Source organism: Pleurodeles waltl, chromosome 4_1 (assembly GCF_031143425.1).
Source record: "Pleurodeles waltl isolate 20211129_DDA chromosome 4_1, aPleWal1.hap1.20221129, whole genome shotgun sequence".
Lineage (NCBI taxonomy): Eukaryota > Metazoa > Chordata > Amphibia > Caudata > Salamandridae > Pleurodeles > Pleurodeles waltl.
The window spans coordinates 329,074,173-329,087,666 of NC_090442.1; the positions used below are offsets into that span (position 1 = coordinate 329,074,173).

Sequence of the window (13,494 nt, forward strand, 5' to 3'; positions counted from 1 at the left end):
GCTTTAAACTGCATTAGAAAGATAGCAAGCAACAAGCAACATGTGGCACATGTTAAAGGTGCATCTCACCTGAATCTCATTTTGACAATGTGGTAAATTCATGTAATTATCACATTAGGACCTTAAAATATACTGTCTCTAATCTAAGAAAGGCCCATTGTGTCTGAAATACTAGAACCCTCGCTAGGTAAACCTCTTCTTCACATCTAGCCCTATATTCATAAGCGTTTTGGTAAACTACAATCATGTTAACCTACAGTCGAGAGAGCACTCATCAGCTTCTGGTCCAAACTCATATTATTTTTAAGGTACTCTACTTAGTGCACAAAGGTCATGCCAGCCTTGGTCCATGCTGTTGGATGGAGAAACTTAGCTCCTGTCTCCAAACTGAGGGCTTTCTTTCTTTGCCAGTATGTGACTTACATTGCCCAATCTGCACCTTTCTTCGAAGGAAGTTCTCCAGTTCTTGGTGCAGAGCTCTCTCCATGAACTGATACAGTTCGGCTAGAGCTTTATTGCTATATTTTGTGGAGAAAAACTGCTGCAGATTAATGTATATCACTAAAGCACTACGGGGGTGATTCTGATTCTGACGGGCGGCGAAGGCCGCCCGCCAGAATTCTGCCCTCCATTATACCGCTCCGCGGTCAGAAGACCGCGGAGGGTATTATGAGTTTTTCCCTGGGCTGGCGGGCGGTCTCCAAAAGACCGCCCGCCAGCCCAGGGAAAAACTCCCTTCCCACGAGGATGCCGGCTCGTAATCGAGCCGGCGGAGTGGGAAGGTGCGACGGGTGCAGTGGCACCCGTCGCGTATTTCAGTGTCTGCAAGGCAGACACTGAAATACTTTGCGGGGCCCTCTTACGGGGGCCCCGCGACCCCCCCCCTACCGCCATCCTGTTCATGGCGGCTTTCCCGCCATGAACAGGATGGCGGTAGGGGGGGTCAGAATCCCCTCGGCGGCGCAGCGAGCTGCGCCGCCTTGGAGGATTCTTAGGGGCAGCGGAAAACCGGCGGGAGACCGCCGGTTTTCCTGCACTGACCGCGGCCAAAGCGCCGCGGTCAGAATGCCCTGCGGGGCACCGCCGGCCTGTCGGCGGTGCTCCCGCCGACCCTGGCCCCGGCGGTCTAAGACCGCCGGGGTCAGAATCACCCCCTACATCTTTTGCCCATTCCGTAATAGTGAATAATGCCCAGAAAAACACATTTGAAAATGTTAGAATAGTGTATCATTAAAACGGGATACTTCTATCTGTAAATCACACTAGTAAACTTACATTTAATAAGGCCTGTGCTCAAAGGTATCACCACACACATGTTTAGTAAGGCTGGACTAACACATTGACCGCTTACATTCCATTAATATCAGACAGCCTCTTGGCATTCATCACGTGGTGTTCTGTTGTGGCCATACTGTTTCTATTGTAAACTCTCAAATATGTATTTTATAGATTCCACAGTATCTGTCCCATCATGAAACCTGCTCCGAGGGAACATGGCTTAATATAGATGGAATGAGAAGCCAATCTCTTTTCTTAAAGATACTTACTGCAGATGCTTTCAGCCGGCCAGCCGCTCACAATCACTCCCTGCTGAGTACAACGTCTCGCGTACTCCAGAAATGTTGAACAATGGCAATCCATCTTGTCAGCACATTTGCACATATCATCTTCGCAGAGAGAGATGAAAGGGCTGGGATCAACGTGATGATGGCATTTTCTAAATGGTGACGCTGTCTTCAAAATCTGGCACCTCCCCATTAGATCCTGCATAGAACAAAATATTCCATTTTCATTAAAAGATTTATTTGGGAAATAATACAAAAAAGTGCATGTCCTAAAGCCGATGCTGCCAGCCGCCTCGCTTCTCTCCTGCTCCTGATAGTGTCCCAGCAGGCCCTGGGACACCAGCACAGGCTCCCCCACACAATCTTGGCACTCCTCTCATGCTATACCTAGCATGAGAGGAGTGCCAGGATTGGTCTGAGCAGCTTGGTCTGTCGCTCAGACAGTGCATGGGAGTCTGTGCTGTTTCTCCAACCCAGCTGTGCAACACAGCTGAGTTGGACAAACCTAAGTAAGCATGTCTGTTTGGCTGGCCTAAGACGGCCGGCCACACTGACATATACACTTTTAAGTGCACTCCAGAGACTCCACTCCACTCCTTCTCCTCCCTCCCATGGCCCTGTCCCTCCCTGTACATGCTGGCTCAGAGAGCAGCTGTAAAATAAAATGATAATGAAATAAAGTTTTATTTTTCAGCTGCTTGCTCCGAGCCAGTGCGGCTGCACTCCTCTGCCATTGCGGAGGAGCCCCCGCTGTTTTGGACTAGTAAACAAAAAAACATATAAACTGGACCATTTGCAAACTTGGACTCCAGTTAAATCATTTAGCACCTGTCACGAAGACTGCTGGTCCAGGGAGCTGCTGCTCTGAGAGTCCTCCTCCTTGGGCAGAGGAAGGTGCTACAGGAAGCAGGTACAAGTGCCCTGCTGTAGCAATGTTACTTTTTCTGGGTGGACAACAAGGATCATTACTCACATTTATATTACTGGATTTTACAAGTATTGTGACTATATGCACTATGACACCGCCATTCAGTGCCACAGTTTTAATGTTCTGCCTCCATAGAATGAGGTAAACTTAGCAACACAATTGACTTATTTATCTCTCTAAAAAGGTGATGGTAAATGGCACAGCATATAATTCACAAGTGGCATGGATGTTAAATGTCGTATGTGGGCTGCAGTGTATGTTTACACCACTAACATATGACTAAAAAAGCATGGATGACAGCACACCACTGTGCCTTGACTGAGTGCAGTTTAAAACTCTGCAGTTGCACCTGTCAGAGTAAAGTGTTCTACTATATAGAAAAACCTACTTTTATAAATTTTGAGAAGGCTTCCCTTCTTTGATGCTGGAACAAATTTCAGACTGGGGGTGGTGCCATCAATGCAACATCACTGAACTGACAGGGATTGTAATACATCCAAACATCTCATGTAGATCAACTGTAGCAAATGAGCCACAGCCATTCAGCAACAGGGTGTAAGGGAGTAGCATATACCCAGTGGTGTATTTTGGAGACAACTCTCTTAAATATATTACTAAAGCCTAGTGTGGCACCACACTGGCATTTTCAAACAGCACATTCTCCATTGAAGTAGCCACTAATTGTGAAAGGACATACACTTTTAGTGATAAAAAGTATACAGGCACAAATAATTTTGTGCGGAAATGGGGTTTCCGCAAATATTTGCCAATTGCGTATCCCCAACTAAAGTCTCTGGATGTGTTCTGATCCTATTGAAATATTTGTCTCCATCCAATTTCAGAATTACAATGAACGCTTCATTTGTGCTTTCCTAAATTCTCATATATTTGAAATATATGTGCAGTTCATTTATAGGTATATACATTGTTGTATGTTAGAAAAAATGGCATCCCTCAGTCTTTCCTTTCACACCTGTCAGGTTGCCACACAAATTGTTTTATAAAATCCTCTCACTGTAGTCAGAGAAAGAAAAGTAAACACCAATTTTCTTGGTAAATATATAACAGCAATTTGTCAGGAGGCATAGCCTGACCTCTGCAAATGTGAAACGATAAAAACAGATCTAAAGGCATCTTTATTGCTCATTAACCTTTGGAACTCCAGCATGGCTATTTTTGGGGGTAATGCAGCAACCCCACCTGCCTATTTCCGGTATGCCTTGTTGCCCACTGGATTAGGTGTTTAATGAATTAAGGTACTACATGCCAAGTATTTAGATTTTAAGGAAAAGTATGTCCTTATAGTGAACAGCTAACAAATACAGGCAATTCTTAAAAATTACACTTAGAGCTGCCTAGAAGTAATAAACCAGTTCTGTTGGTTTCCTTTCTCTCCAGTGAAGGAAAAACTATGATAATAACGAGTGATGATAATGAGTGAAAGGTTTTTTGAGTGAGCGGAAACCATAGATCATCATCTAAAGGAAGGACGACTTAAGGGATGGGCAATCAATGAACACCTACCTGGAGCTGCCATTTGAGAGTACATAGAAAGTACGCTATCACAAGGTGTCTGAGCAAAGGCTCAGCTTTTAAAAAGAAGATGCCAGGAAAAGCTTGGTGTGGACGAAGTCCTACATCAAGGGAGTCCTCATAGACAGTGGTCTCTGCTCACGGTATGAGGGAAGTTATTCCAAAATCAGGAAGATATGATTATGGCTGATGTCCACGGGGCTGAACCTGGGAGGGGACTACAAGTCATGGAAAGGGAAATCTGAGGACTACTCAAGAGTCTGGCAAGTTAGAAAGTGCTGGAAAATAATTGGATGCCTACTTGTGGAAAACTGCATGATGTGGGCCTAGAAAAGTCACCAGTCATAGGTGAGTGCATTAGACATTCTCACCACCTCCTCGTCACAACACTTTTGAACTGTGGAAGAGTCTAGAAGAGAAGTCAAAATAAAAGATGGCTTTCTCTCTGCTGTATGCCTGTGAATGCCTCCTGAACTGATGAGGGACTGAAAGTGCTCTACAAAGGTCAGTTTCTATATATTTATGCTGGATAGATGCACTAATATGTAAACACATGAGCTTATCAAGGTATGCCTTGATGTTTGACCATGGTACCCCATGAAAGTCAAAGCCTGAGTTGAAAGGCAATTTAGTGACCTCATAGTAGTAGTCAAAGACAATGACAATAGCTGTAACAAGGATCACATAAATTATCCTGATTAGCAAAAGTCTTGGAAAATGGCTTGGCACGAGTGCATCCTGCAAATCAAGATAGAGATGCTTTGTGAAAGCTTTATAAATGTCACCATAGTGGGATAGTGGTGAAAGGTGTAGATCATAAATATAGAGCATCATGGGAGCCTGTTACTGATCCATTCCTGGAATATCATGACATGGTTAGGTTCAGTATAGATGTGTAGTGTAAGAGCCCCATTAATGTCTCAGTATTGACATATAAGAGCATGATACAACTGTAGAATAGATATGATGGCTGGTATGAACCTTCTGCTCCAGCGTTACAATGCTTGTCTGTCTGTTTCTCACTTTTCAAATTTAGAACATTCTATCCTCAATTGGAGAAATGTTTAAATAGCCTTGTATTCCTTCTACCTCAGGCTATAATGGTTGTTTAACATCCTCTTCCTCGTTATAGGCCCTCATCTGAGGCTTGAGCCTATAACTCAAGTTCAAGGCCTTTAATAACTGGCATGGCCCTAGGCAGCGGCGTTAATATTTTATTAGCACTCGGACTGGACCATTGGAAGTTGCCCATCCACATGCAATGCTCCTGTTAAGACTATGGGTGTTATTACAACTTTGGAGGAGGTGTTAATCCGTCCCAAAAGTGACGGTAAAGTGACGGATATACCACCAGCCGTATTACGAGTTCCATAGGATATAATGGACTCGTAATACGGCTGGTGGTATATCCGTCACTTTACCGTCACTTTTGGGACGGATTAACACCTCCTCCAAAGTTGTAATAACCCCCTATGTCTATATAGATTCGACCAGGTTGCCAACTCCCAGTACCACCAGTGTGCTTGATGTGGGCTAACAGGTGACTGTTCCCACAAAATCCCTCTTTCACTGGTGCCATTCGTTAAGCTCCCTCCAGCCACACACAGAGCACAGCAGAGCTGTAACTGAGCACAAGGTCTTGAAAAATGGCTCCGATGTACCCCTGTGCTATTTGAAATGTATGTGTGTGGCACACCTTTAGCTCTCTCAGTTCTCAGAAGCTCTTTTCACTTTTCACAGAGTCCAGCCCCTCCTGGCCATGCCTCACTCGGAGATAACTGACAAAAAATCTGAAGCAAAAATATTGTGTGGACAGAATATTGTGTCAAAATTATTAAGGATTAAAATATCGAGAAGGTAAGTGCAAATAGGTAAATATAGATGTACTTTTCTTAACTGCACATCTAGGTACCTTAAAGATATGTATATTGTCAAGATACATATATGTGGAGGTATATATAGTAAAACTTTGCTTGCCTATTGAAACCTACCTTCACAATAATGTTGTCCTTGATATTCTTGACACAATATTTTGTCCACACAATATTTTTTCTCTGATATTGTCTAAACACCAACAGGGGGAATAACAGTCTGATCATTACAGAGCAGTAAGAAAAATAATTAAACAGCATCAGAGAAGTGAGAAATGCCAAGCTCCAGGTCCTGCTGCACTCATTTTTGGGGGGGATTGGTGGTACTAGCCTTATTGCCTTACCCGCAGGTCAACATCAGTTGCTTTTGCCCTCCTAATTATTATTAATATTATTATTAATACTATAATATAACAGCCAAGTCTTCAGCTGTAAGGAAAAGGAGTCAGGGAAGTACAGCTTCTAAAGGATTGTGGAAGGGCATTCCAAAGCTTAGGGCCCAGGTAAGCGAATGACCGGCCTCACATGCAAGTGCGTCTGACTCTTGGAACAGTGCATAAGGAAAGATCCCTGGAACATAAAGAGTGAGCTGGCTGGTAAGATCTCACCAGTCCATGGATCTATTGGGGGCCCGCTCCTGATCTACCACTGTGCACAAAGCACAGGGCTTTAATTTGGATCCGTTTCTCCACCTAAAGCCAGTACAACTCCCAAAGCAGAGGGGAGGTCGATGCACTTTTTGAAAGTCTGAACACTACCTGCAGCCTTTTCATAGAGACTTTATCGGCTCTCAAGTAGAAAACATAGCTATAATCCAGTCTAGATAAAATAAGTGCCTGGATGACTGTCCTTTGGACTGAGAATAGAAGAATCCATAAGATTTTTTGCAGCCATTTAAGGATGGCAAAACAAGCAGCAGCTACTTTTGCAACCTCTGTCTTCATGGATAGCTCTTCATCCAACAGGAAGTTGAGATTCTTCACTTTATGGGCCGGAGCGGGAAGGGTGCCCAGGTTTTCCGATCTGTGCTGTGGGCCCCATTGGAATGGCTTATTTCCTAGCACCAGTACCTCAGACTTATGTCCACTGTGTTTAAGTTAAGAGAGTTCATATTTATCCATGAGGCAACTCGACTCAAGCAGACATAAAGCCTCTGGTTGGGTCTGACAGAGAAAAGAAGATGATTTGAGTGTCATCCATGTAAGAAAATAAGGTCTGGCGACATTTTTCAACCAGGTCGGCCAAGGGCTGGACGTAGATAATAAATTAAGCCAGGCTTAAGGCCGAACCTTCAGAATACCTCAGGGGCATGTCTTATGAACATGATTATGCACCCTCACCTAGGAATCAGGCCTATAATATGGTGAGAGTAATTAACCACCATTATTGCCCTCAGGTGAAGGCAATAATACCTAATTAGTGCATCCATTAGAATACTGATAGCATGGGATCCTCTCAAAATTAGGTCTCTAGGTAAATGTAGAGGTCACTAACTCAGCTGGAAACTCTCTGACTCTTTGGAAGGAGTGGAGAAAGTCAGTGGGGACTGAACTTTTACATCTATATTTTTATAATAATATAATTGACCCTAGAGTCAGTCAGTAACGTTACTTATAGTCTCTTAACCATTTTATGTGACCTTGCAAATAGCTTTTATTAACTTGGTGAGTCGACTATGAGAAGTACTTCTGTATTTAGTACACTACAATGTAAGTGAGCACCAGGTTTACTTATGCTGTGGTTCACAATTATATACATTAATGCTACAAAGATGTTTGTTTAGTTTTCAGAATATCTTCTTCAATCCCAATGCTGCCTCTTATGCCCCCAATGCCCAGTTTCACCGAAATGTACATCTCTCCTCTACCCAACCTCTTCCCTGACACTCATCACATTATTTACATACATCACAAATTAGTAAGTGTCAGCCTCACAAAACATGCCCATTCTCAGTGACTTTGATAACCCTTTGTTCTTTATCTCCGAATGTGCTCAGATGATGCTTGTGTGCAAGGGGTGGGTGGTAAACTCTGCTCAACCAGCGAAGTTTGCTGAGTTTTGCCAACTCCACAATTCACTTGGAGCATGGAGTTCACCAAAAACTCCGCTGCCTCACATTAAGTTGGCAAGTGTGAGTGAGAAAAAATTAGCACTAGATCACCTCGGCAAGATTAGTCAACGTGAGCAGTCATGGCTACTGCTCAAGTTGAGAAAGTTGCTGCTCGCATTGCATTGCGAAAGCTGCTGCTGGAGTAGAAAATCTACTTGAGTGAGAGAAAGAAGCAGCGACCTCTGGTGCTCCGTGTTGTGCTGCTCACTCTGATTTTACAGCAAAGGAGAAGCTCCAAGTGCTAAAAATCATTTTGAAGGACCGGAATTCCGCAGCTCACGGAACTCTGTGGAATCTTGTGGAAGCTTTAGGAAACTTTGTGGAATACTGCAGAGTAAAACTCTGCGAGTTCTGCCTACCCCTAATGAAAGCACTGCCAGATAACGACCCCTCCATATGGTTTCTGGCCCTGGATCATAAACTAAAATCACGCCTTATGCACCTGCAGCTATTGCCACCCATCTTCTTTGTAAAATAGTCCCAGGAGTTCCTGTTTCTCCAGATACAATTATCTGTATTTTAGAAAGTTGATGTACTGTATGTCCAATTTGAATCCTATTGTACGTTTTATACATATATCTGAAAGTATGAGTGATGGGGGTGCTGCAGCTCCGCAAAAAAAGCCACGCTGGAGCTCAAAAGGTAAATGAGTAATAAAGATGCCTTGAAATTGTGTATATCTTGTAACGTTAAGCCAGGGGCCAAATGTCAGGCTATGCCTTCTGACGAATTGTTGCATAATCACTTAACATGGAGAGTGGCGTTTACTTTTCATTATTAGACTAGTAGGTAAGAGGATTCCATAAAGTGACCTATGTGGCAATCTTGCTGGATTACAGGGACTTTGAAAGGTAAGGCTGTAGGATGTCAATTTTGTATCACAGCACCATTAAAAGAATTGTAAGTGTACTGTACACATATTTCAAAATACATCAGCATTTAAGAAGGCACAAATGAAGCAAGTTTAGGTTTCCCCTACATCGTGCATGCCCTGTCAGGGAAAGGTATTGTTCTTAAAACAAAAAGTTTAAAACAGGCTTAGACCCCAACCATTACGTGCCTTTACTTCCCTTTGGTTGTCTCCCACTTCACTTTCTATGCTATTGGTCGGCACCTCTTCCTCGCCTCCGGCTTCCTCCTAGCTTTAGTCTTCGTCCCTTTGTCCCTGCCGAGGAGCACAGACCAAGTGTCCTTCCACTGGCCACAGGCTCCTTAAGGTGCTCTTTTTTTATTTACTTTTCAGCACCTCCACCAATCTCCTTAACACACTCACCCCGCCACCTTTGTTTCCCACCCTCATCACTCTTGTTGCCTTTTTTAATTGTTTTTTATTTTGCATGTTTATAGCCAAAACCAGACTCAAAGGTACTGGAGCTCTTTACATGAACACCATTTACTTTACACAAGGACCCGTTTGGTTTAGATTTTTTTGGCCTGGGGAGTTTCATTGATTTGCCCAGAATTACAGCCGATGCTAACACTCAAAACCCAGTTCTCCAGTTCTGCAGTGGCAGTTCTGGCCGTAACGCCATATCCTCTTTAAAAAAAAACATTAACAAAGACAAATAGTTCACACAGAGCTCTTTGGCTTTGTTAAGGTTTTTTTAAGAAGTCGCCCAGTGAAAATGGCCTAAAGTAAACAAAAAAAACTCTATTTCGTAGTCAGTGCTGGCCACACCATAGCACTTTGTTTTCATTTACTTTGAGTCATGTTGTACAGCAGCTCTAGTTGCTATGCAACATCTTTGAAAAACATCGACAGCACCAATATGTCTCACCTAGCCGAACCCTACTTGGTTTGCAAATGCTTGTTTGTAATTCTGAAGTAGTAGGGTCAAAACAAATGAAGACACTTTACCTAGTGATATGCAAATAATAAATATTTGCTGAAAACTGATTTCCACACGTTGTTTGTGGGCTATACCGTTTTATCAGGAAAACTGCATGTCTGTGACAATTTAGTGGGCATTTCAATGGAAATGTGCTGTCCATAAATGATGGTGCACGTCCACACCATGCTTTAGTAATGTATTTTTGACAACACACTCCAAAATGCACCACTGGCTCCATATCACACCCTTACCACTCTCCTGCTGAACGTTCATGGCTCATTTGCTACAATTGTTCTTTGTGTGACACTTTGATTCTTCACAAGTCTTGTGACCTCAGTTATGTAACACTGTTGTCAGCACCCCCACTCTGCGCCACTGTTCTTGTAGCTTTCCCCTTGTTGAGTGAGGAGTTCAGCAGTTCAGTCGTGGGCTGGGTGGAGCAAGGCCAGATTGCTGTCTTTGCATCACTGGTATGTGTGGGCAGTGCTACAGCACTTCACACTTAAAATGAACATGTTCCCTGGTAGTGGTTTATTCCAGCACAGTTGCCACGACTAAAGCCGTTCAGTTTGGCCAATCCCTAAACATATATTTAACTGGCATTTACTGCTTTTGACTCAACATTCAAAAAATCCCTTTAATTTAATCTTTGTCTAACTCACACATCTGTGCTAACTAGACTAAAGAAAGTAGACCATGTGTATTGTAAGCAGTGCATGACACCTACCAAAGTCATCCCGAATTAAATAAAAGCACTGTCCATACACCATAGCATAATTAACATCAATATTCTGGTGAGTAAACCTGTATATGTAGCACATAATTGGAATTTTAAAATCTAGATAACAAATGTGCAACAGTTTTTTATTTTTATCTGTAAATGTTTTTAATTGATGTGCTAACGTTCTAAACAAATGTGAAAATGTTACATTACGTCGTGCAATATCAAAATAGGCCCGTCATGTGGCACATTTCAATAAGTTCAAGCCAACATTTAGAGTACTATTTTAATGCAAGCTTAATACCGCACCGAGTAAAAATATTAAGGCACTTGGGATGTGCTGTTAACCCGGTTAAATGATTTTGGCCCATAAATACGAAACAACCTATGGTAATAATGTTACAGGTTTTTTTCCACATTTATGCCCCAGTAGTTACTGCCAGCCTTTTTCTGAAAGTAACTTTCAGAATATTCACATAACCAAAGAGATCTACGCACATATAAATTCCACTCAAATTGGGGGGGAGTGGGTATTCCATGGCACAATTTGCCATAGAAGTTTGGAAATGCACACAAATGTGCATCGGCATGGGCATTCAATTGTGGACCTCTGAACCCCTTTCCATGAAAATGGTGAGTGATTGACTCAAGCATACAGCTGGGGTAATCCCCTTCCAAGATGCTAAGGGCAAAAGATAACCCCCAGGTTCAGTGGGGCCACAGGAGAGAAGGCTTTCTCCTCAGTGAAAATATTTTCCAAGGTAGAAAAATGAACATTCCTTCTGTACAGATGTTTCTGCTAATAAAAAGTCTGCTATGCAGAAATAGAAGCCTGCTATAAAGTCCCTTGACCATGCCAGGTGTAGGCCTGGAAACGTCCACTTGGTGCAGTTTTTAAGCATACCAATGGGGATATTGGTGAATAGGGAAAAGTACCAGAAGTACTTTCAGGTAGAGGTGGACAACCTATTTCAAATTCCTCGAGTATTTTCTTCCTATTTTGGGTGGGGAAGGAGAGAAGTGGTGGGTTGAGTGGAGGGACATCATGTATAATTTTGATATTCATGTATCATGTGTTTGTATGGCTGAGGGATTTGAGCTTATATTGGGCCGAGATCCATCATGAATACTCTACCCATGCACTTCTCATCTGAGAAGGAATAAATGGCGTGTGGCTGCCATTCATACCATTAATTTGTAGATCCTTAACTGTGAATCAGCAGCACAAAAGTGCTCTTCTAAGACAGAGAGGTCGGCAGCAATTTGCTGCCCGGTTCTCCTAAAAATTAAAAAAAAAAAAATAATTATAAAAACTAAAATATTCTTTAAAAGGAGACCCTTGAGATTGGTCTGTGCAGCAGCAGGTGGGGGCGTAAAGCAACAGGGAGTGGTCAGGGGAACAGGAAAAGTAGCACAGTATGAAGAGCAATACAGGGTGGGGATACACATAAGAGTGAGGAAGCAACACAGAGCACAGTTGGAGTATGGTGGGAGAGGAACACATGGGATAGTGCTTCCAACACAAGGCAGAGCAATACTGATCATGTGAGCAGAATTTTGGCAGAGAGAGATGTACACAAGGGACAGAGCTGGAAAATTCATGCACTCTGATGGGGTGCTTAAGCAGAAAGAAAACAAAGTAGTTTCCTAAAATTGGAAGGATACAAGTCAGCAAAATCAAAGTATGGTAAAGAGGATATGAGTGACAATCTCAAGATGGACAAGGAAGTTCAACAAATAGGAAGCAGGTAAATGAGGTTGATGATAAAGCCAACCCATTGTAAGCAATAGGTGGGTGGTAAACCCACTGTAAATAAATGGTAAGCCTCCAGTGGGGCTTTACGAGCAGAGAGCTTGCCCTGTCTAGTATGTGAGACCTAAAAGGGTCTATTCCATGACAGGAACTCAGTCCTATATATAGATGATTCTGACCATGACCAAAGTAACTTTGGAATGTTGAAGTTTTGGTGTGCCGAAACTAGAAATCCTGAGGTGGAATTTTGAGACGAAACTGCGACAAGTGACACAGCAGATTAAATATCATGTCAAGATTACAGAAAATCTGGATAATTTAGTTCAGGTCCATTAATCCAAGATAAAAAGATTCGTCTTTACTAAAATGGCTGAGATTTTCTAGCCCAATTAAACTTTAATGGGAAGATAAGCATTAAAATGGTGATTATGCCTTAAATAAAAATACCCGCTCTGTAGCAATCCTATTGAAAGTAGAATTATTAAAAATCTTCAAGTGTCAACAATAACTATGTAATGCGTTTTTAGAGTGTTTGCATTAATCATGGCGAACATGCACATTGTAATGGCGTCCAGGCATTACCCAACACAGCTGCATACAACCAATATTATTTACATAAGCATGTAATTTTGCAACATCTGGTATCACGCCAGAGGAAAGGACTGAGAAGATGGTGTACAGTCTCCCTTTGTTTTACTTGCAAAGCCAGAATACTGTGATACAATAGCAATTAGTGGAAATAAAATTGATGACAAAATTGTCTTTAATTCACAACAGCAGCTCCAATGAATCAGGAGTTTGCTGGGTGTTTCCCTCAGACATACAGTAGTTGCCATGATGGCTCAGTGAGCTGAACTCTGGCACTAGTACAAGTACACAGCTTTAATCATGCCTTTAGAAGAGAGCACAAATAATAAGGGTATCTGACAAGCATCAAATGGACTGATGGGAAATGCAGTTACTAAGTTCCTAGTGACTAGTTAAAGCTGCTGGTACATCAGTGATTGGCAAGTGACAGATTTAACTCCCATCAAGGCCAGATCATTACTGAAATTGGCAAATTGAATACAATTAAGATCTGTAATAGTGCAAATTGTTATTTATATCACCTAGATCCTGATTACAAGTTCAGGGCTAAATTTCCATCCCTTCAATGACAAGTTGTGTAATTATCACTTCTT

At 42.3% G+C, this 13,494-nt stretch overlaps 1 protein-coding gene across 1 annotated transcript in view; it reads right to left on the minus strand.

Annotated features, from left to right (window-relative positions):
* VWF (von Willebrand factor) overlaps window positions 1-13,494 on the minus strand; it is a 1,017,342-nt gene that overhangs the window by 907,718 nt on the left and 96,130 nt on the right. Inside the window, exon 7 of the mRNA XM_069228440.1 lies at window positions 1,548-1,764. Coding sequence (XP_069084541.1) covers window positions 1,548-1,764 — 217 coding nt within the window. The remainder of the gene's footprint in view (window positions 1-1,547; window positions 1,765-13,494) is intronic.